This window comes from Conger conger, chromosome 3, assembly GCF_963514075.1.
Source record: "Conger conger chromosome 3, fConCon1.1, whole genome shotgun sequence".
In the NCBI taxonomy this organism is placed as follows: domain Eukaryota; kingdom Metazoa; phylum Chordata; class Actinopteri; order Anguilliformes; family Congridae; genus Conger; species Conger conger.
Window position 1 is genome coordinate 19,147,758 of NC_083762.1, and position 23,148 is coordinate 19,170,905.

At 42.9% G+C, this 23,148-nt stretch overlaps 1 protein-coding gene across 1 annotated transcript; it reads left to right on the forward strand.

Moving 5' to 3' along the window:
- Positions 1-114: 114 nt before the first annotated feature.
- acadvl (acyl-CoA dehydrogenase very long chain) lies at positions 115-19,821 on the forward strand. The gene is made up of 20 exons (XM_061233593.1): positions 115-533; positions 723-792; positions 2,168-2,242; positions 2,724-2,796; positions 2,872-2,936; positions 3,256-3,390; positions 3,833-3,977; positions 4,186-4,315; positions 4,477-4,602; positions 5,154-5,352; positions 6,960-7,064; positions 7,603-7,689; positions 10,324-10,386; positions 12,847-12,948; positions 13,752-13,849; positions 16,316-16,388; positions 16,553-16,625; positions 17,041-17,113; positions 17,677-17,752; positions 18,279-19,821. Exons 1-20 carry the CDS (start codon positions 460-462, stop codon positions 18,414-18,416), a joined length of 1,980 nt encoding a protein of 659 aa, XP_061089577.1. The 5' UTR covers positions 115-459; the 3' UTR covers positions 18,417-19,821.
- The last annotated feature ends 3,327 nt before the right edge of the window (positions 19,822-23,148 follow it).

A 23,148-nucleotide genomic window follows, 5' to 3' on the forward strand; every position in this document is an offset into this window, starting at 1 on the left:
TACTATAACGAGATCATGCCTTTGTTTACTTGCCATTGTCAACCTTATATGACGGCGCCTCCCATAAACCGGAACTACGTTCCATAAACCGGAACTACGTTGAAATCTGTGGCTCTGGACCAGCAACCGGAACTCCTTGGACGAATTATGTGAAATGACGCTTTTGCTGGTAACATTTCACATTGCTTACTGCTCAACGTTTCAGTTGTCGACGCGAGTTACACTAGCTAGTTGGTTGTCTCGATTTAAGTATTGTCGGTGATACTTGCAAACGAGCATGCTGAGAAGATATTACTAGACAGGCATTTTCTTCATTTTAAAAGTCGATATTAAATTATTTAAGAACAAAACATTTGACAGGTCACGCCAATACAGCCAAGGAGTTACAACTGGTCCGTGCGAATACATTGGGCTTCATCACACACTCATACAACACCCAGTAACGTTATACATTTAGAAATGCTTCTGCGTAGAGTAAGCCAGAGCACGGCTCTGTGTGGTACTGCTCTCCGTCTTTCCCCCGCAATCTCTGGGTAAGTAATTTAACTTGCAAATGCATTCTATCTGTAGATAGTTTTGTTTAATCTTGCTCCCAAGCTGAAGCTACGTTAACGATAAAATTTACGTTGGCAACATCCGGTCAAATAAACTGGCATTTCAGTGTCAAGTTGGTAATGTTAACTTTGAAAACTTGCTAACTTCATTTATATTTATATTTTTAGGGGTCAACGCCAGGTTGGAGCCATTGTAGCTGTTCATAATGCTCGTTTCTACGCCAGTCAGGCCGCCGAAGTAAGTTGGCTAGCTGTAACATTCCTATTGTGGTTTGACGTTAGCTGGCTAGCCCTAGACAGCGACGCTGTTATTATGTTAAAAGATGCAGGTTCCGCAATATTCTTAGGCAAAGTAAAATTAACGATGATATAAAATTCAAATGTATTACAATACAACTGGTATTTTGACTGCAAATGCTACGTAGTCGTCCAACTCGCTCTTGGTTTTTTTCCTTGGCCTCAGATGTAGGGTAAAGGTAACGGGAGTCACGTGACAGTGAGAATGTTGTGCATAGGCCATATCCTAGGTGGCAGCGGTCAGTCCTTGGGACAGCGAGTGACATACAGGACGGAGAGGATTGCAAAGTTCATCACGGCCTGCCGTGTTCAATAAGGCTATTCTACTGCGGATCAATTAACCAGATACTTGGCGTGTCTAAATGCAATGATTCCTAGCTTTTGACACTTAGGTTTAGCGTTTTACAGTTTTTGATATTGATTCTTACTCGGCCCATTTGTTGGAATGGTTTGCTATTGGTCCTGCAGCCACTAGGACTAGTCAATAACCCCCAGCATTGGGAAGACTCCTTAAAGAAGTTTAATGAATACAGCCGGCCTAATTTTTATTGGTCCGGGTTTTACATTCTTGGTTAGGACATAAACTACCCCCAAGAACAAGATGGGTTAAAACTGCTCTGGACTGTGTTTTTGGTAGACAATGGCGCTGATTTTAATGAGCTACACTAGAAAGATCCTTAGACAGAAGTGTGTGCGTATGTTTGCGAGTGTATGTGTTTATGTGTGTATGCGTGTGTGTTTGGAGACACTGGAAAATTATGACTGAAGGACACAATGACTTTGGCAGTCATTAATGGGCAAGCTCTTCAAATATGGATGTGCTACTTTTAACCTGGGCTGTCAAACGGGCTGTATCAAACTGCACCTAGTGGTAGACCTTTCTTTGACCTTATAGGTGTTTGTCCACTTTCTCCTTAATTTCTCTCACACCCTCTCTACCTGTCTTTCCCTCAGCCATTTCCGTTCCTGTGCATCTCTCCCCAACTAATCTGCCAATCTAACCTCTCTCTCTTTTCTCACCTTATCTGACCCCACACCATCTGTCAATCGCCAGCCTGTGTTGTAGTGGTTAAGGTACATGACCCGCATGGTTGGTGGTTCAATCTCCGGTGTAGCTACGATAAGGTCTGCACAGCTGTTGGGCCCTTGAGCCTTACTCTTAACCCTGCATTGCTCCAGGGGGATTGTCTTCTGCTTAGTCTAATCAGCTGTAAGTTGCTTTGGATAAAAGCGTTCACTAAATAACATGTAATCTAATCAAATGTCTCTTCCTGCTTTCTCTCCTCCATTGCTCTCCACACCCTCTCTCCCCGTAGGCGGTACTGGAGAAGCCGGCGGTTGCCAGTGGCACTGCTACCAAGGCTGCCTCTGAAAAGAAGCCACTCAGTTTGGTATGTTGTTGCTACAGCATTGTTTTCATTGTGCAGGCCCTGGGCAGGTTGCCTGAACTGGAGTGCATTAACCTTGCTGGTCTCTGGCCAGAACTAGACAGTGCTCCTTTAAGCTATTTAGATTTTACATAGTTATTGGCTATAACCAGTATGTTTTTCCCCATTTAATGAATGAGAACAGCTATGAGCTCGCAGGGTGGTTAGCTACCCAGCTAGCTGGCCAACATAGGCTGATTGTTTACACAAGATTAGCTTTGAGCAACAAACTACTTTACTGGAAACTAGCTAATGATGGAGGTAGTTTATTCTTGTTTCAGATGAATATCCTGTTGGCTGGCACACTGCAGTATATATATTTTGCTGTAAATGTTTAACCTTTTGTATGTTGCTGATAAGGCATATCAGTAATTCATAATATCAATACAAGTACTGGACATCTGGATTTTGGAACTGAGCATGTCTGTCTTCCCTTACCTGCCAGGAATCCAAGTCATTTGCTGTGAACATGTTCAAAGGACAGGTCAACACAGCTCAGGTGTTCCCCTTCCCTTCAGGTGAGTCTCCCCTTTAAAGTGCCTGTCATTGTGATGATATTACGGTTACATTGTCTTGGTTTTGCTTTGCTGCAGTGATGAACGAGGAGCAGACTGAGTTCCTCAGAGAGCTGGTTGGGCCCGTCTCAAAGTTCTTTGACGTAAGTGTGTTTCTTCCTGCTTTGGTTGAAGTCATTTTTGAGTTTAAGGCTTTTTCTGTCAGTATGTATATGTGCGTTTCCTCAGTATTGTTCAAGTGATCAGTTTCAGTCATGTGAATAGTAGTTATTTAATATCATGCATTTACATGGATTTGATGTGGAGCTATTTGATGTGCATCATGTTTTTCCTTCCTCCGTTCTCCTTTAACCAATCCCTCATCACCTTGGTTCCTTTTCTCACTGTTCCCCTCCACCCATCACTGTGTGTCCATGTCTCCATGTCCTCTCCCGGATGCTGACTTGTCCCCCTCGTCCATAGGAGGTGAACGACCCAGCGAAGAATGACGCTCTGGAGAAGGTGGAGGACAGCACCATGGAGGGGCTGAAGGAGATGGGGGCCTTTGGCCTGCAGGTGCCGGCTGACCTGGGGGGCTTGGGCCTCACTAACACGCAGGTGAGCGGCCCATGGGTCCGGGGTTACGGTCAGACCTGGGCCAAATACGCAAATGTATTCACTAAACTACCTTTCTACACTTGTGGCTTGCATGGCAGCTAACCGCCATTGGTGTATGAGTAGGTGAATGAGAAGCATTAATTGTACAGCGCTTTGGATAAAGGCGCTATGTAAATGCCAACCATTTACCATTTATTGTGGGGTGTATTGGAACCTATGCCATACTCTCAAAGTGCAAACCCTGCCTTCTGGTCCATTTGGTCCAAGATCCATCAAGCACAGAAAGGTATTTGAAGCCGAAACTATTACGTATTTGACCCAACTCTGTTTGGGGGTATGTCCCTGGGCAAGTTGGGTTATTTTTCCAGGTTGTTAAATGTAAAGTTTTTGAACAACTTTGTGATGAATCCAGTAATGGAGGCCCTCCCACCCCTTCTCTCAGTATGCCAGGTTAGTGGAGATCGTGGGGATGCATGACCTGGGCGTCGGCATCACTCTGGGTGCCCACCAGTCCATTGGCTTCAAGGGCATCCTGCTGTTTGGGAACCCGGCCCAGAAGGAGAAGTACCTGCCCAAGCTGGCCTCCGGTGAGTGCTGGAGAGGATTGCTCATCATTGTGTGTGTGTGTGTGTGTGTGTGTGTGTGTTCGTGTTTGTGTGTGTGTGTGTTTCAGTCTGTGTGTGTGTGTGTGTGTGTGTGTTTCAGACTGTGTGTGTGTTGTGGCGTATGGTTTGTTGTGTGTTTGGGGAAAAACGTGCTGCACTTCTCGGTTTAAGCCCCATCTCCCTGTGACAGGAGAGACGCTTGCAGCCTTCTGTCTGACAGAGCCTGCCAGTGGCTCCGACGCCGCCTCCATCAAGACTGTAGCGGAGCGCTCTCCCTGTGGCCAGTACTTCACCCTCAACGGGGGCAAGATCTGGATCAGGTACGCCCACACATTCCCACCGCCACGCTGAGATGACTCCATTAAACAAGTCTGCTGCGTAGTACACATCAACTTCACTAGGGGGCAGATGAGTACAGGAAACCTTAGCTGTATCTGAAACATTTCTGTTGACGTACGCTTTTCTTCCTCTGTGCTTTCAGTAATGGAGGCCTGGCAGAGATCTTTACTGTGTTTGCGAAGACGCCAATGAAGGACGAGAAGACTGGAGAGATGAAGGACAAGATCACGGCCTTCATCGTGGAGAGGAGCTTTGGTGGAGTCACACAGTGAGTGCAGGGGAGGATGGGGAGAGTGGTAGAGAGAAGATAGATAGATAGATAGATAGATACTTTATTCATCCCGAGGGAAAGTTTAGAAATGGGAGGAGAGAGCGAGGAACGAGGGAGACATGGAGGGAGGGGACTGGTTTTGAGTTCTCAGGCACTTGGATGACTATTGTGTATCAAAATAGTGCATCTCAGATGCCAAACTTCTGTTATCTGTCCATTTCAGATTAGCGTGTATGTTTGTGAGCTGTCATACTCCTAAAACGTCAGCCCGAGAATGTGTACAAGCTTTCATTGGTCAAATTGTCCAGTTTTATATATATATTCACAAATGAATCTGTTTCTGTAGCGACTAGATGCTGTAAGTTGTACAGCACCTAAGTAGTCTTGGTGCCATTGCAGTTACCAGGGTATGGAGGAATAACATGACTGTCTTTCTTCTCCCTACAGATTCTCATGTTTATGTTCTTTCTCCTCTTTCTGTACACATCACTTCTCTCAATTCCCTTTTCATCATCCGCCCATTCCCTCTTGTGCCCCCCCGTTTCCAGTGGCCCCCCGGAGAAGAAAATGGGCATCAAGGCCTCCAACACTGCGGAGGTGTACTTCGACAACGTGCGGGTGCCCCTGGACTGCGTGCTGGGCGAGGTGGGCGGGGGGTTCAAGGTGGCCATGAACATCCTGAACAACGGGCGTTTCGGCATGGCGGCCGCGCTCTCCGGCACCATGAGGGGGGTCATCGCCAAGGCTGTGAGTCCCACCATCCGTCTGCGTGTTCATACGCGGTCCGTTCAGTTCGCTTCTGTCTGTACAGCCCTTTTTACCAACTGTCACAAAGACGCTTTATAGAGTAACAGAAGGGCAGAAAGGAAAAGGCAAACGCCATGCCAGAGCCCCAAAATAGTACAGGAGGAAAAACCCTCAAACAGTGATGGGAAACTCTAAACTGTGGGAGAAACCCGGCTATAGAGGGGGATGCCCATCCTCCTGGCTGGCTATAAAGGCATACAGAAATGAAAGCAATTGAAATGAGTTTAACTGTGTACAGTTAAAGCAGAAAACTAGTTGAGAAAAGTTGGTTTTTGTGGTATAGGCTTTTGGGCTCACACACTTTAAGATGGTTAAGTACAATTCAGTGTGTATCTGGACAGTGGGTTGAGGCAAGTTTAATTTGGCCAAGATTCTTCCTCGTCCCAAGTGGCAACAGGAGCCTTTTCCAGGAGAGTTGCATTTCTGGTCCAGTCTGTTTTTCTCATTTCCTTTGTGTTGAACATACACATACCCACTCACTTTTACTGTTCAATACTGCAAAAACTGAAGAAGAACAAAATTTCACATTTATGTACCCCTTGTCGCCAACTGTCTGAAAATAAAGTTCTCTACGTTTCCAGTTTATTAAAGCAGATTTAAAAAAACAACAAAAAAAAAACATTTGGAACCATGCCAGTTTAAATATGTAATTCCCACACAGTTCTTGAGAGGTTGAGAACCTTTCTGATTGTAAACATGCTCAAAATGACTTTTGACAGGAAAAGGGAATTTTGACCACCACGTGTCCTGAACAGGAGATGCAATTTAAGATCCAGGTCTACATAAACCATTAATAGAGAGCATAAATTAAATTCTCTACAAACTTCAATCAATTTGACCAGTTATCAAATGACATAAAGTGTGAAAATGTGGTCATTTTAAACCATCCTTGCATGAAAGTGAGAGGGGAGCACAAACACCGATTGTGTAGGTGAATGCTTGTGATAACCAGATTTCTGTGGTAATTTCTTGACAGATAATGGTTTATGTTGTGTTTTGCTGAAAAACGGCCGCTCTGCTTGTCCGTTGCTTTTTGTGCTCATGTTGGGCTCCCTCCGTCACTCTGCCTCTCGTGTTATCCTCCGAGCGAAGGGGAACTCCCAGTGGCAGCCGCTTTGAAGACCCACTTCCTGTGCGGGCACTGCTTCTTTCTGTCTTCACAGGCTGCCATACTGTCTCGCTGTGTGCTCCTAACTGCCTCTTACTGTTCAGAGAAAAAGAAAGGCAGGTAGTCACATGGCTCTCTTCAGTTTTCCACTTCTGCAAAAACAAAGTTGCTCTAGCCGACGTGAGTGAGAGGCCCTTCCCTGAATTTGAGCGCCAGTTTAGTTTCAGCCTCTTTCACTGAAAATATGCGGAGCCCAGCCTGTCTTGGGTTTTGTTTGGCTGATCCCTGACTACATGTCCTGATTTTGACATTTCCTGTCCCTCCCTCCCGTTAATGTGTCCGTTCCTGTCCCTCCCTCCCGTTAATGTGTCCCCCCATCCCCCCCATTAATGTGTCCGTTCCTGTCCCTCCCGTTAATGTGTTCGTTCCTGTCCCTCAGGTGGACCACGCTGCCAATAGGACTCAGTTCGGCAACAAGATCCACAACTACGGGGCGATCCAGGAGAAGATGGCCCGCATGGCCATGCTCCACTACGTCACCGAGGTCAGTTCTGTGGGGGTTCCCACGGCCCTGGAAGAGCCTGTGCAAGATGAAGATTTGTTGCTCTTTCCAAGAAAAGCAAATGCAGTTTATGACGCTGTTATGTTCGCCACTGTTGCTAAAGCATAATATCTATTTGATATACAGAAGGACCAGATTGTAATTATTATTTATTTAAATTGCAAAATACCTGTTGTGAAGGTGTGGCGATAACTAGGCTTGTGAACCGCATGCCACAGTTTAAGCCGAACACTGACCTGTATGTCCCATTTGACACCCAAATATGAAGTATGACAATCTCTAGAACATGAATTACTGCAACACGCATGTAGACCCCTGCCCTGGTTTAAAAAAACTAAGAATAAGAATAATAATAATAATGATGAATAAAAAACCATGCTCACCTAAGATGACTCACCTAATTGCTGAAAAAGATTCATGTTAAATTTTCATCTGCAAAATGTATCACCAATGAATGTATTTACGTACCTACCATGAAATCCTTTTTCATTCTTGCACTTGTTCTTGTTTCTGCTGACAGTCTATGGCCTACACGGTGAGTGGAAACATGGATAGTGGAGCCTCAGAGTTTCAGATAGAGGCTGCCATCAGCAAGATCTTTGCCTCCGTAAGTATCCGGTACAGCATGTCGTCAGCTTCTCAGCCCACTGGCATCAAACTCTGCTGAGTGACGCTAAGATATTACATGATCACAACTAGCTTATTGGGACAGGTTCTCACATCCATATCATGGTTGTTACTATGTACAGTATTTATTGTTTTGGTGTAAAATATAAATACAGTACTATGCTTTCCATGAAATGTTATGGAAGTGTTCTCTTTGGGGTCATTTCATGCAAGCTGGTCTTGGGTTATTTTGATTTATTGGAAATCAGTCACTTTTCAAGGTTTTTGAGTTAAAAGTAATTTAATGTCCGATTTCTTACTGCCTTTGGCTCTGTGGACCTGGAAAATATCTCTGTGAGAACGAGGCCTTAACCAGGAAATAAACCCTTAGCTCACGATGGTGCTTCAGTGTACATTTTTAATTCTCAAATGATACATGAAGAGTGTGCTTCTAATGCCTGTAGCTTTTGGAACAAGGTTTGTGAACTTGAAATTTTTGTTTAATGAAAGCTCACTTTTACTGATAGATACTGTTCAATAACATATTACCATTACAAGGCTGGAATAGACTGGGCTATAGCACCTATTTGCTACTTTAAGAATCTACAGAAACAAAATGTATATCTCAATTCTTATAGATCTGAACAGGACCTAAAAGAATATGTTGGCATATTTATGGTCTAGACAAATTATTTTCAAAAATACAACAACAGCATGCGATATGAAACCAAACATGGTTTTTTTTTTTTTTTTTCTTGATTGTTTTCATATTCATTACAAGGAAAACAACATGAGCATGTGATTGCAGGATCTAACCAAAGGTTAATACACTTTTTCTGGTTTAAGGACATTTTTATCTGTTTTGGAGTTTATATGTTGTCTACCATGATTCTAATCTAGAGAAAGAATAAAAGTGTGATTGGGCCTGAGGTTTTTACTGCAAACAAGAACTACTGGTATGGTGACTGCTGATGAATGTTTAAGTCCTGTGTGTTGTACCATTGTGTCATATCCTTTGTTATTAAAGAACAGGGGCTTAATTTTTAAATTCAAAGGTTCACAGCTAGCGGGCCTCCTTGCGCCTTTGTCTTTGGAACGCCAACACACTTTTTTCTTCATTAAAAAAGAAAAGTTACAATTCCATTGTTTTTTATTTCTAATTATCATGCATTATCAATTCAGCCAGTCACAATTTGACCCTCCAAACTACCAATTGTTATCAAATCCAATTGTGATAAAGTGGAAAATGTTCCTTTATGAGATGGATTAGGACAAGATGCAGGTTGTTTCGAAATAGCCGTATAAATGAACATTTTTATTTTAAAAAGCAAATGCCATTTTAGACTGTAGAATTTGGGGAAATCCCTGAAGTTAGCAAAACTAATGCAACTAGCAGTCATTGTTTTTCTCTGAAGCATTTTAAAGTTTAATTTCCTACATCATGTTTTTCTATTGCTAGTTTGAAGTATGGTTAATATTGTGACAAAATGTTTCTACTCGCTGTCTTAACAGTGCTGAGAATGATAGAAATGAACTAGGAGACAGTTCATGTTCCTTCCTCTTTAGAAGCTATGCTCAAGAGCCACAGATGGCCGTTTAAAATGATTGTGTTTCTTCTCTGGCTGTTGAAGTGAAAGGGTTATCAGAAATTTAACTTCACAGCACTTCCACTTTTGTTAGATTCATGGTTTTTGCATTTTTGCAGTTTTAGCTTCTAAAACCTGAATTATCTAAGTTCTTGCAGTGCCTGTCATTTATGAAGGAAACCATTTTTAAGAAATGTAAAAAGACGTTTTCCCTTTGCTGGTAATGCCAGATATCGAAATTGAACGGTTGAAATTGAACTGAAATTAGTTTCGTTAGTCAGAATAGAATCAGAAATGAATGTATTGTTCACCTCACGGTCGTGCCTTGGCTCAGTTTGAGTGAAGCACTGGGGCTGGGCTTGGTTGAGGGGTGCGGGGGAGTTTCCGAATGAGCCGCACTGCTGTGTAGCTTTGAGGAGCTCACCCCAACATGAACGGGATGCCACGTTACAGGAACAGCTCAACTGACACTATTTCCAGGAAATTCAGTCCCCTTTTGGGGCCTGTGATCTTGTGTGTATTCAGTCATCTCAAAAGCAAGATCTGCTCTACACACTGCATCCCTCTGACTGTAGCATATGAAGAACTTGCTATGGATTGCCTTGGGAAGTGGATCAGTTGATTGTATGAGATGACTTTTCATGGAGACATTTTTTGAAACGTATTAATAATGGCAAAGCACAAACCATGAGAAATACTAGCCAGAATGAGTTGCATTCATACGATTGTATGGAAGCATTGGGTTAAAAATTACTAGGATGCTATAAAACTCACAAGTGCGCACCTGAATTATCTATTTTTCTTTCTATGTAAAGGAATTGTCGGGGGAGACTTATAACACAGGGCCACTGCAAGGCTAAAAATGCGGCATAGCATGCCTTTAAAACTGCTGTGAGTAATGTTAGAGAAATGCAGGTCCAATGGCTAGCTTTTAAATGACTACATTCTAATTCTGTTTTCACAGCCAGTTCACAAGATGCATGTTCGTTTGCGGATGTTATTGGTCCAGTCAATGATGTCATCATTAAACTCTGTGGCCTTTCTGATAGGAAGCAGCCTGGACGGTGACAGATGAGTGCATTCAGATCATGGGAGGAATGGGCTTCATGAAGGTGAGTTTGTGTGTGGAGAGTGTGAGAGAGAGTGTGCGTGCGAGAGAGTGTGCGTGCGAGAGAGTGTGCGTGCGAGAGAGAGTGTGCGAGAGAGAGAGTGTGCGAGAGAGAGTGTGCGAGAGAGAGTGTGCGAGAGAGAGTGTGCGAGAGAGAGTGTGCGAGAGAGAGTGTGCGAGAGAGAGAGTGTGCGAGAGAGAGAGTGCGAGAGAGAGAGAGTGCGAGAGAGAGAGAGTGCGAGAGAGAGAGTGCGAGAGAGAGAGTGCGAGAGAGAGAGTGCGAGAGAGAGTGTGCGAGAGAGAGAGTGGGAGAGAGAAAGAGAGTGTGGGAGAGAGAGAGAGAGAGTGTGGGAGAGAGAGAGAGAGAGTGTGCGAGAGAGAGAGTGTGCGAGAGAGAGAGTGTGCGAGAGAGAGAGTGTGCGAGAGAGAGTGTGCGAGAGAGAGTGTGCGAGAGAGAGAGTGTGTGAGAGAGAGAGAGTGTGAGAGAGAGAGTGTGTGAGAGAGAGAGTGTGTGAGAGAGAGAGAGAGAGAGTGTGTGTGTGAGAGAGAGTGTGTGTGTGAGAGAGAGAGTGTGTGTGTGAGAGAGAGTGTGTGTGTGAGAGAGAGAGTGTGTGTGTGAGAGAGAGAGTGTGTGTGTGAGAGAGAGAGTGTGTGTGTGAGAGAGAGAGTGTGTGTGTGAGAGAGAGAGAGTGTGTGTGAGAGAGAGTGTGTGTGTGAGAGAGAGTGTGTGTGTGAGAGAGAGTGAGCCTTAGGCACTACCCCACTAATTTATGGCTGAATAGAAATGAGCGCTGTGCTACCTTCTGTTTGCTTTGTACTTAACTGTTACCATCTTATTTTATTTTGACTGGTCAATAATGATTGTGGAATTCATTTTTTACGAAGACAATGACACAAACTCGGCAACATATCTAAGCCCTGAGTCGCAGACAGGCTTCTTGTTCTGTGCCAAGTCAATGACTGTCTTTGTGTAGAACAGCCCTTATTGCGTATTTTACTAGTTATGGATTTGATGCTTTAACCTGTGGAAGAACCTATGCACTTGTAAATCGCTTTGGATTAAAAGTGTCTGCCAAATGATTAAAATGTAATGTAAATGTAAAGTGACTTGACAGAATTTCCAAATCCTTCCGCTGGGCAGTCGGTTCTGTAAGCAGCGGCTCTTGTGTTTAAAGACTGGGGGAGAAGCCCTAGTAAACTGCCTGCCAGTGGAAACCCTTGTCATATCGAGATGTTTTGAGGGGGCGGCGGAAACGTCGTGTGGGTTAGGCCAAAAAAAGATGCAATGGAAGTGAATGTATGAGATGTGTGTGAACGACACTCTGGGTGGGCGAGCTGGTGTGTGCTGCAGGTATAGACGGCCTATCCCACAGCAGCGTTTGAGGTTCTGCTCCAGTTAGGCACAGTCTGTAAAGTTGATAAACATGAAATGTCAGACCTATTCTTGGTCCTGGTCAGGTCAGGTCAGAGTGATCTGTATTGCCTCTTCCGCCATTAACTCGGTTAGGTGACTGCACCATTGTCGTGGTGCGTGGGCTGCAGAAAATACCGCTGACTGTTTGAACATTGATAATGACATGAAAAATACATGAGGATTTATGCTTGTTCTTTAACTGTGTGCATTTTCTGTAAAAATACATTAGGATCTTTTACATTTACAGTAAAACCCAAATAAATTCAAATGTGTAAGATGCAGGGTTGTTATTGCATGGTTAATGACAAATATAATTTTTCAGTCGGTCTTTCAGTTACTGCAAGCATAAAAAATACAGTTTTCACTCATTATCACTTGCTTTAGAAGGCCTAAGTCTAAATACATATACTCTTCAAATAATTATACTTCCTTGATTCCATTTTGAATATGAAAAAGATATGATTGATGATTAACTTTATATGCACATACTTGCGGATTAGCAGAATTTAAATGTGTATGTGATAGACTAACAGACTAACACTGATTAATGCAAGCAAAATTTGCACGTATTTGCCAAATATACAACCATAACCTTGCTAGAAATCATGGCATTGTGTTGGTTTACTAATACTGTTCCACCACATACTATATATTAGATGCTAGATGCATCATAGAAACTTTGAATAATGTCTTCATCATAACAGTTAACCACCTAACACATCCAGCTATCATTTCCTGGAGAAGTGATCTTTTATGCAGAGGTAAAGAAGCAAAACTGAAATGTCAGGTCTGTTATTAGCACAAGGTGAAGAAGCGGGAGCTAGGACAGCAAAGCAAACCCAAGCCATGCCATGATCACGTTCTATCCCAATTCAGCTTATGGTGGGCCTCTTCATGGCAGGGTTTCACTGTACTTGTTCTGTGCTGGTTTCTGTTACTGGTTTGGACAATGTTGTGGGGATTGCTGGGTGTCAGAACCTCGTGCAGCACAGTGTGTGATGTCTGTTGCCTGCAGCAGTGTCTTGTGCATTGACTGTTTTCTCTGAACAGGACGCAGGAGTGGAGAGGGTCATGAGGGATCTGAGAATATTCCGGATATTCGAGGGGACCAATGACATTCTGCGACTGTTTGTTGCCCTGAATGGCTTCCAGGTATTTGGGACAGGAGGGAAGTTGTGCTAGCATGTGTAACTGGAGAGATGAGAGGATGGTTAACAACACTTCCTGTTGATGTAATGTCTCAACCTCTCAGACCTGTGCATGTTGAGGAGGTCTGGTACAAATTAACTTCCTGTTTTTATAATCTGCCTTCTGAGGGAAATGCATGCTGTATATGTACTAATCTCAGTTGTGGTCTCATTTGACATGTTCAGAGATGCTCTTCTGCATACCACTGTTGTAATGCGTAGTTATTTGCGCTACTGTTACCTTCCTGTCAGCAGTCTAGCCGTTCTCCTCTGACCTCTCTCATTTGCAATGTGTTTTTCACTGGATGTTTTTTCGCACCATTCTCTACAAACTCTAGAGACTTTGATTGTGCACATGTGCTTTGCTGATTTTACAGCTTGTGAGCGTCTGCTAACAATTTCACAGTTTGATACCCTGTTTTACTGTGGTGTATAGTGAAACCGGTCTAACTGTATTTCCTATTTGTTCAATAGAAAACCTATTCGGAGCCATTGGACACATTGCTGTAGTGCAAATATTACCCTATTTATGCATGCGTAATCCAAATATAAAAACTGTGCAAGCTCATTACATTACAGTAGTTATTTAGCTCCTGCTTTTATCCAAAGCATCTTACAGTTGATTAGACTAAGCAGAGGCCTTCAGGTTCCCTGTCATGCACAGTACATTAGCCTTGAGGCTACAGGCTGCCCTGTAGCCCTATTGCTCAATTTGTGTACTTCCTGAGTTTTGGAAGTGAGACGTGAGTATACCTCCTTTGTGCTCAGAATGCCGGGAATCAATTGAAGAGTCTACAGAAAGCCCTGAAGAACCCACTGGGCAATGCTGGCCTGCTGGCAGGAGAGATCAGCAAGAGAGCCAGAAGGTCAGTTACATACACACACACACCGTCTCTCACACCGTCTCACACACACATATACGCACACCATCGCACACACACACACACACACACACACACACACACACACACACACACACACACACACACACACACACACACACACACACACACACACACACACTATCTCCATGTGATTTGGGTGCTAATCTGTGATAAATGTAACTGGCCATTTACACGCTGGTTGAAATCTATACCGTTGGGCTGCCCAACCCTGGCCCTGGAGGTCTACTGTCCTGTAGGTTTTCACTCCAACCCTAACAAAGGCCACCTCATTGAACAGCTAGAGGTCTTGTTGGGCTGCTAATTAGTCAAATCAGGTGTGCTAAATTAGGGTTGACATGAAGACCTACAGGAACAGGGTTGTGCAGCCTTGCTACAGTCAGATCCATAAATATTGGGACATCGACACAATTCTCCTCTTTTTGGCTCTATACACCACCACAATGGATTTGAAATGAAACGAACAAGATATGCTTTAACTGCAGACTTTCAGCTTTAATTTGAGGGTATTTACATCCAAATCAGGTGAACGGTGTAGGAATTACAACAGTTTCTATATGTGCCTCCCACTTTTTAAGGGACCAAAGGTAATGGGACAATTAGCTGCTCAGCTGTTCCATGGCCAGGTGTGTGTCATTCCCTCATTATCTCATTTACAAGGAGCAGATAAAAGTTCATTTCAAGTGTGCTATTTGCATTTGGAATCTGTTGCTGTCAACTCTCAATATGAGATCCAAAGAGCTGTCACTATCAATGAAGCAAGCCATCATTAGGCTGAAAAATCAAAACAAACCCATCAGAGAGATAGCAAAAACATTATGTGTGGCCAAATCAACTGTTTGGAACATTCTTAAAAAGAAAGAACGCACCGGTGAGCTCAGCAACACCAAAAGACCCGGAAGACCACGGAAAAAAGCACCTCTCCCCATCCCTCCCTACCTCCCTGTGAACCTTAATTGTTGTCTTTGTGATTTACGTAGTGTTTCGGTATTTTTAGTTGGCTAGGTAAGCAGTATTTGGATAGTTAAGTTTGGTCACTTTTGCTTTGTTTGTTTATTTGTTGATTTAAAAAAAAAAAAAGAAAAAAAATAATAATAATTGGCCCTGGTCCTTATCTTTGTTGTACGGGTAGCAATTGAAATTGTACTTCCCTCTAGGGTCTTTCAGTGCACTTACCCCTGGTTATGGGTATGCACTTTGTTGTACGTCGCTCTGGATAAGAGCGTCTGCCAAATGCCAATAATATAATGTGAAAAACAACTGTGGTGGATGACAGAAGAATTATTTCCCTGGTGAAGAAAAACCCCTTCACAACAGTTGGCCAGATCAAGAATACTCTCCAGGGGGTAGGTTTATGTGTGTCAAAGTCAACAATCAAGAGAAGACTACACCAGAGTGAATACAAGAGGGTTCACCACAAGATGTAAACCATTGGTGAGCCTCAAAAACAGGAAGACCTGATTAGAGTTGGCCAAACAACATCTAAAAAAGCCTTTACAGTTCTGGAACAACATCCTATGGACAGATGAGACAAAGATGAACTTGTACCAGAATGATGGGAAGAGAAGAGTATGGAGAAGGAAAGGAACTGCTCATGATCCAAAACATACCACCTCATCAGTGAAGCATGGTGGTGGTAGTGTCATGGCATGGGCATGTATGACTGCCAATGGAACTGGTTCCCTTGTATTTATTGATGATGTGACTGCTGACAAAAGCAGCAGGATGAATTCTGAAGTGTTTCAGGCAATATTATCTGCTCATATTCAGCCAAATGCTTCAGAACTCATTGGACGGCGCTTCACAGTGCAGATGGACAATGACCCGAAGCATACTGCGAAAGCAACCAAAGAGTTTTTTAAGGCAAAGAAGTGGAATGTTATGCAATGGCCAAGTCAATCACCAGACCTGAATCCAATTGAACATGCATTTCACTTGGTGAAGACAAAACTGAAGGGAAAATGCCCCAAGAACAAGCAGGAACTGAAGACAGTTGCAGTAGAGGCCTGGCAGAGCATCACCAGGGATGAAACCCAGCGTCTGGTGATGTCTATGTGTTCCAGACTTCTGGCTGTAATTGACTGCAAAGGATTTGCAACCAAGTATTAAAAAGTGAAAGTTTGATTTATGATTGTTAGTTTGTCCCATTACTTTTGGTCCCTTAAAAAGTGGGAGGCACATATACAAACTGTTGTAATTCCTACACCGTTCACCTGATTTGGATGTAAATACCCTCAAATTAAAGTCTGCAGTTAAAGCACATCTTTCAAATCCATTGTGGTGGTGTATAGAGCCAAAAAGATGAGAATTGTGTTGATGTCCCAGTATTTATTTATGGAACTGACTGTATATGGAGAGCTGCAGGAATAGGCAAACACTTTTGAGGTTTTGATGCAGTGTCCATCCCCCCCATGTGCCCTCTCTCCCCAGGAGTGCAGGTCTTGGGACCGGGCTGACTCTGCAAGGGTCTGTCCATCCAGAGCTGTCGGAGTCTGGAGAGCTGGTGAGCATCTGACTAACTTTGAGTAACTGAGAAATGCTTGGAAAAAACTTTTGAGGAGGGGAATGTATGAGATACGAACATGAGAGTGCAGGGATTGTAGTTAATGCGCTGGGCCTAATGTCCTGATGGGGTTCATCTTACTCTCTTTTTTCACAAACGTTTAGGCAGTGAAAGCCATTGAGCAGTTTGGAGCTGTTATCGAGGATATGCTGATTAAACATGGCAAGAGAATCATTGGTAAGAGCACATCAGTGATTTTCCGCCATACTGTGTCTGCTTCCTTTTCAGTCAAACATGGCATTAGCTCACACCATGCTAGAATATCACTGTTTTCTGCGTATATCTGCAAGTGTAGATAGTGCAAAAGATATGGTTGCTGAGTGGCTGTATTTATAATAATATTTTTTTTTTTAAAAAGCTTTTTGGCACTGTTAGATTAGATTTTGTAGAGGGGAAGCACTGATGTCTATCTAGCTTCGGGTATTCATTTTGTAAAGTAGTTGCATTTTAAGTCATTATCTTGTTACATTGCATTAGGCTGATTGTGCATTTGCAGTAATTGTGTTGATGTCTGTGATTCCAGCGTTAGCTGTGTCGGTGTACTGATCATGACGTGGTGTTTTTGAGTTGATGAAGAGTTCCTGTGTTTCAGATGAGCAGTTTGTGTTGAAGAGGGTGGCTGACTGTGCCATTGACCTTTACGCCATGGTGGTGGTCCTCTCCAGGTAACCTCAGCATGGCTTACAGCACTCGTATCTGTGTCACGCATGCGGTGTGGAAGAGGCAGAACAGTCATCGAGCTGCTCCCTCTGTGATTGTTTTTGTTTGTCTATCCCTGTGCAGTAGTCATCAAGCTGCTCCCTCTGTGATTGTTTTTGTTTGTCTATCCCTGTGCAGTAGTCATCAAGCTGCTCCCTCTGTGATTGTTTTTGTTTGTCTATCCCTGTGCAGTAGCCATCGAGCTGCTCCCTCTGTGATTGTTTGTGTTTGTCTATCCCTGTGCAGTAGTCATCGCACTGCTGTATCTGGGCTTGTTTGTGTTTGTCTATCCCTGTGCAGTAGTCATCACACTGCTGTACCTGGGCTTGTTTGTGTTTGTCTATCCCTGTGCAGTAGTCATCACACTGCTGTACCTGGGCTTGTTTGTGTTTGTCTATCCCTGTGCAGTAGTCATCACACTGCTGTACCTGGGCTTGTTTGTGTTTGTCTATCCCTGTGCAGTAGTCATCGCACTGCTGTATCTGGGCTTGTTTGTGTTTGTCTGACCCCATGCCCGTCTCACCCCCAGGGCCTCACGCTCCCTGACTCAGGGGCTCCCCTCTGCCCAGCATGAGAAGATGCTTTGTGAGACCTGGTGTTTGGAGGTGAGTCTGCAGTCGTCTGCAGTCGTCTGCCCATCCGCCATAGTGCTTGCTTTGTCAAGTAAAATTCTTCCAGCTCCCTTCTCACCACATTTTCCCAGTTCTGCTTCTCAAACTTTTTATTCTCTTCATCATTTTTTTTTTTTTGTTCTCCACCTCATGTGCTTAGTAATGTGAGTGAACCGCAGAGCAACCAATGTTAAGCCCTTAAATGCTCTTAATTCAACAGTTTAACTGAGTTTAGCAGAGTCCAAGAGGGATGTTATGTACTGTTAGAGTTTGTTTTACACTAAATATTTAACTGTATGGGCTTAATATGTAATTTTAGAAATATGAATTAATTCCCGGAACAAGATGTGATGACGGTGCCTGATTGCTGAAACGGGTGAAATGGAAATGTAACATGTACTGTTCAGCATGAGGCTCTCATATAGTGTTCAGGCAGTGATGTATGGGGGTTTATTCAGCATGAGGCTCTGTTCAGCATGAGGCTCTCTCAGATGACCTCCTCCTCCTCTCTCTCTGGCAGGCCCATCAGCGGATCATGCAGGACATCAAGGTCCTGAGGGCCAGCAACTCCAAGAGCATGTTCAAGAACCTGAGGGCCATCTCAACGGCAGTGGTGGAGAACGGGGGCATTGTGTCTCCACACCCTCTGGGCTTCTGAGGTCACTAGCACCGCTACGTTGCTGCCCCTCCCCTCTCAGACAGAAAGCTTGTCTACCACAGCGTATCACCAACGACATCACCTCGCGCTCGCTGTCCAGTCAAGTAAAAACAAAGCTTTCATGCACTGTTGCATGACCATTCACTAATTAAAAGGAAAGGTAAATAACGGCTCAGCCCATAAATACAATATTAAGTGGCTATCCCATGGGGTTTTGGCTTTGGTTGAGAACATTTTACATTAAGGGTTTTAATTGGGGCTCAAAACAATAGTAGCAGACATTTTGATCAGTTGAGAAGGTCTAAGGTCTAGACTAGAGAGTTCGATAGAGCTCTCTTTGACCATTACTCTTACTAAATCACTTCATAAATCACTACATTACATTACATTACATTATTGGCATTTGGCAGACGCTACATGCATATTGGATCCTAATGACTGACATTGTCGTGTCCAGGCCAGTGAGGCTAAAGTTAATTTAATTCAATATTTGACCCGTTTTTCTGTACAAAGGAGTGGACCGCAGTTCCTGGTTTTCTGTATCCAAGGTTGTTTTTGAAAATTATTCTCATGCCCTTGTTTATATGTCATTCCTGTGTTGCATTGCATTTAACACACTCCGACAAGGACACAGGGCACCCGATCAAATTTTAGTTTTTTAAAAGGTTTGTATCTTTGCCTTATACAATGATCTGCGTAACTGGTATATGCAGATGGGAGGAACTGGGCTCATGATTTACTGGAGAGGGGACTGCCTGTCAGTTGCATGGATGTGACTGTATTGTAAACGGCATGTATTGCTCTGTTGGAATGACATTCTAACATTTTAACATCATTATCATTGCTAGATAACACAGGGAATTGCTGCCTCAAAACTGTTTCGTCAGGCAGTTGCCTTAAATTATTGCTTTACATTATTGCCGAAACAAAAAAAACAGCAAAGCAGTCTAAGCGTAAAGATAGGAACATCATACTGTCACATTTTATCTAGCTGTAAAATATCTTTTCATTGTCTAATAAAATATTGTTTCATTTACACTTACGGTTTTGTGTCTGGTGCCCAAAAACAAGAGCTTCCCACAACATGTCTCCATGATTTTGATGTAGGCTTGTCTTTCTGTATTTTGGAGGTTATTTATCAATGTTATTGTGTACGACTAGAGGCGGCAGACACAAACCCTACAATTTACCTTTGGCCAGTACCTGCCTTTAATTACTGCAGCTATAGTATTTTCTACGGTAATGTATAAGGGCTTTGAAAGAGGAGATGTCAGACTAGTAAATTAAGCAGATGGTCTGCTAATCAGTTTCCACCAATTCCTCCGGTGTATTATTGTACAATGATGAATTGTTGAACTGTAATATAAATGTGATGAATAAAGCTCCAACTCTTGGCTAATGCAAACTTGGGGGTTTGTGGGATCTGTACCATTGTATGCATGTTTGCCAGTTGAGCCACTGAGGAAGACCCGCCTCTCCACTGCTTGGTTGGATAGCGCATGGGCATGAAATCAGAAGTGAGGAAACGCTATGCCAGTGGTAACCATCCCTGTTCCTGGAGATCTGCTGTCCTGTTCTTTTCAACCCTACTTTGGCACACCTGTCTTCTAATTAGCAGCTCCACAAGATCTCTGTTGTTGAATGAGGTGTGCTTTTTAGGGTTAGATTGAACACTTACGGGATGGTGGATCTTCAGGAACAGGGTATGCCATGATTAACTATATAAGGTGAAGGGTCCCTGGTGCAGCTCCAAAACCAAGGTGTGTGATAAGTAATTCCTGTCATGAACTTAAAAACTGCATTGCCCTTAGGTACTGAAGTTTATCAATGATTTTATGCCCCAGTGAGGTAGTAATAAGAAAGTTATTGAACTGAGATTCTTCAATCTGCTAATTCACAATATGGTCTGGATTGAAGCTTTCCCATACCAATGGAGACTGGCAGGGAATCCCAATGTGGCTGTGAGTTGTGGATGCACCATTGCTTGGGGAGGGAGAATCAACAGAGCGTTCCCTGTGTTTGACTCTATTGTTGTTTGGGGGATTAGATGATTGAACTCTATCAGTAACAAGGAACAAACAAGACATTGGTCATTTTACACTTTATTCATTGAACAAATAGTCAGGAGCCTCAAGAACCATACGCAGCCACAACAGCCTGGCACCTGTGACATGGGCTAACATCCAGTCTCACCAACCGTGCCATTCAAAACATCCAATTCCCCAAACAACTCAAAACAATAGAGTCTCAATACCAACAGGAGAATACACTATTTGACATTGGCAGGGAAATTTGGCACATTTCACTTGGGACCCCGCCCACATAATCAGCTGTGCTGCTCATCCCACAAATGCATGATCCTTACAAATGGGACATCATTGTAAAGGGAAATTAACAGGCTTTCCAATGATAGATACAATGCTACTAATGCAGTGACAACAGAGATATGATCGACCAAACACAAATTTCCAAACATGTTTTGAGGAGTTTACAATTCTGAAGGCTTGTATCCTCTGTCCATGTGAGTTGCAGGTATGAGGTCAGTTCTTTTTTTCACACTATTGAATGATTCTAATTAAGATCTTGCTTTCGTAAAGCAATCAAAAACTTCCTTTTGATTATTATTTTTACTTGAGATGCGAGTGTCTGCTTTGGCTTCCTCTCTTACCAAAAAGTTGAGAGTAGTTACTGGAAGTAGTCTAGATTGCTGCATGCGCGTTAACCCTTCTCTGTGATGGCTTTATCTCGCCTTTCACTGCTGAGACTGCTGGAAGGCATGAAGGTGTGTGGTTTGGAACAGCGAGGCTTAGAATTTCCCTCCTCTGACAAAAAAGAAATCCGATAGAAGTAGCTGACTGCTTCTCCTTTGTCCAGAGATGAAAGCAATGCATGTTATAAAACTCCCTCTCTTTCACAAAGATTATTTTAGTCAACTTTCTCATAACCATAGCTCTACTCCGCTCTGCCCTCACCCCCACATAACACCCACTGCCTTCACCCTCCTGTAATATTGTCCATAATTTGTTTGTCTTTCCTGAAGTAAAGCAGGTAGATGTACTTCACTGTCATATTGGATAAAAACAATTAAGACAATTCAAGGATCTGAGAGATCTGCATATTTAGGGGATTTCCGTGTTTCAGAACTGTAGATTAGATATTTTTTCTGGCTTGGTGGGTTGTGAGTTAGACAGGGATTTTTGCTGTATTGTGGCAGTCATAGATAATCTTGTGATTAGTGCTGGTGGGCTGTGAATCACATAAATCCAGGTATGTGCATAAATATCCCTGTTAATAGAGGGTTTCCGGACATTTTAATGTGCCCATTTGGTCTGATCCCGATCACATTTGGACCTTCAGTCCAGCTACTGGAAGCAGCAGTTTAGCCATCCTCACACCTCCTTCGATCGGTCACAATATTCTGTACATTTTTTTAAATGGTGAATAACTTTTGTTTTGGTTTTTTAAAATAAACTGTAGGTCTGTATGACAAGCAGTTTCTATTTTAGTAGACTTTTTTTGCAGAACAAGGCAGATTACACTTCTGTGTTTCTGTTGCACTTCCGTAACATAGCTGAAGAAAAGCTGATAAAATTTTCATCCAACGCACAGAATTTTGTCTGTAAAAGCAAACTGAACAAGATTCTTTAGTGTTGCTGCTTTTCCAAAGCATGTGTCCTGTCACTGTCAAACTGAGGGCCTGTTGCTTTCATCACATCTGAGTCTGAGTGGAATATGAAATTTAGGATAACTCCCAGTAAATGTAACGCCTTCTGTGGTTCAGAGGCATGTGCTAATGCACAGATAGACCAAGATTTCAACCAAGTTTGTTCCTTATTCATCGATAATTACAACAAAACGTTTAAGAGGATGTGTGCAACAGTACCTTCAAGATTAATCAAAATAGGAAGGAAATTGCACATACACTCAGTGAGCACTTTATTAGGTAGACCTGTATACCAGCTTAATGCAAATATTTAATCAACCAATGTGGCAGCAACTAAATGCATAAAAGCATGCAGACTTGGTCAAGAGGTGCAGCTGTTTTTCAGACCAATGTTTTTCAATGTCAAAATGGGGAAGAAATGTGATCTTGACTGTGGAATGATTGTTGGTGCCAGACAGGGTGGTTTGGGTATCTCAGAAACTGCTGATCTCCTGGGATTTTCACTGGTCTCTAGAGTTTGCAGAGAATGGCGCGCAAAACCAAAAACAGCCAGTGAGCAACACTGCTGCAGGCAAAAATTCCTTGTTAATGAGAGACGTCAGAGGAGAAGGGCCAGAGTGATCAAAGCTGACAGGTGACAGTAACACAATTAACCACACATTGCAACAGTGGTAAGCAGAAGAGTATCTGTGAACATGCAATGCGTCAAACCTCTATGTGGATAGGCTACAGCAGCAGAAGACTTGAGTCTAATAAATAGCAGCTAATGGAAATTTTTATTAATTGCCACACAAATGTCCCCATGCCAAATCATGTGGACAAACAGGATATGAAGATTATTGGCTGTGTACATCCTCCCATATATTTTGTAATGAGAGGAAACTAACTGTGTATGCTAATTATATCCTTTTAGTCCATTTAACCTCTTGACCATAATCCAAATGTCATTTAAGTGTTTAGCAGATGCTCATGTACAGATAAACCTACACTTTTTTTAAACAAATAAATTAGACCGCTGGCTATTGACTGAAGAAATTCAGGTTCAGCACCTCCCAGAAATGTACAAGG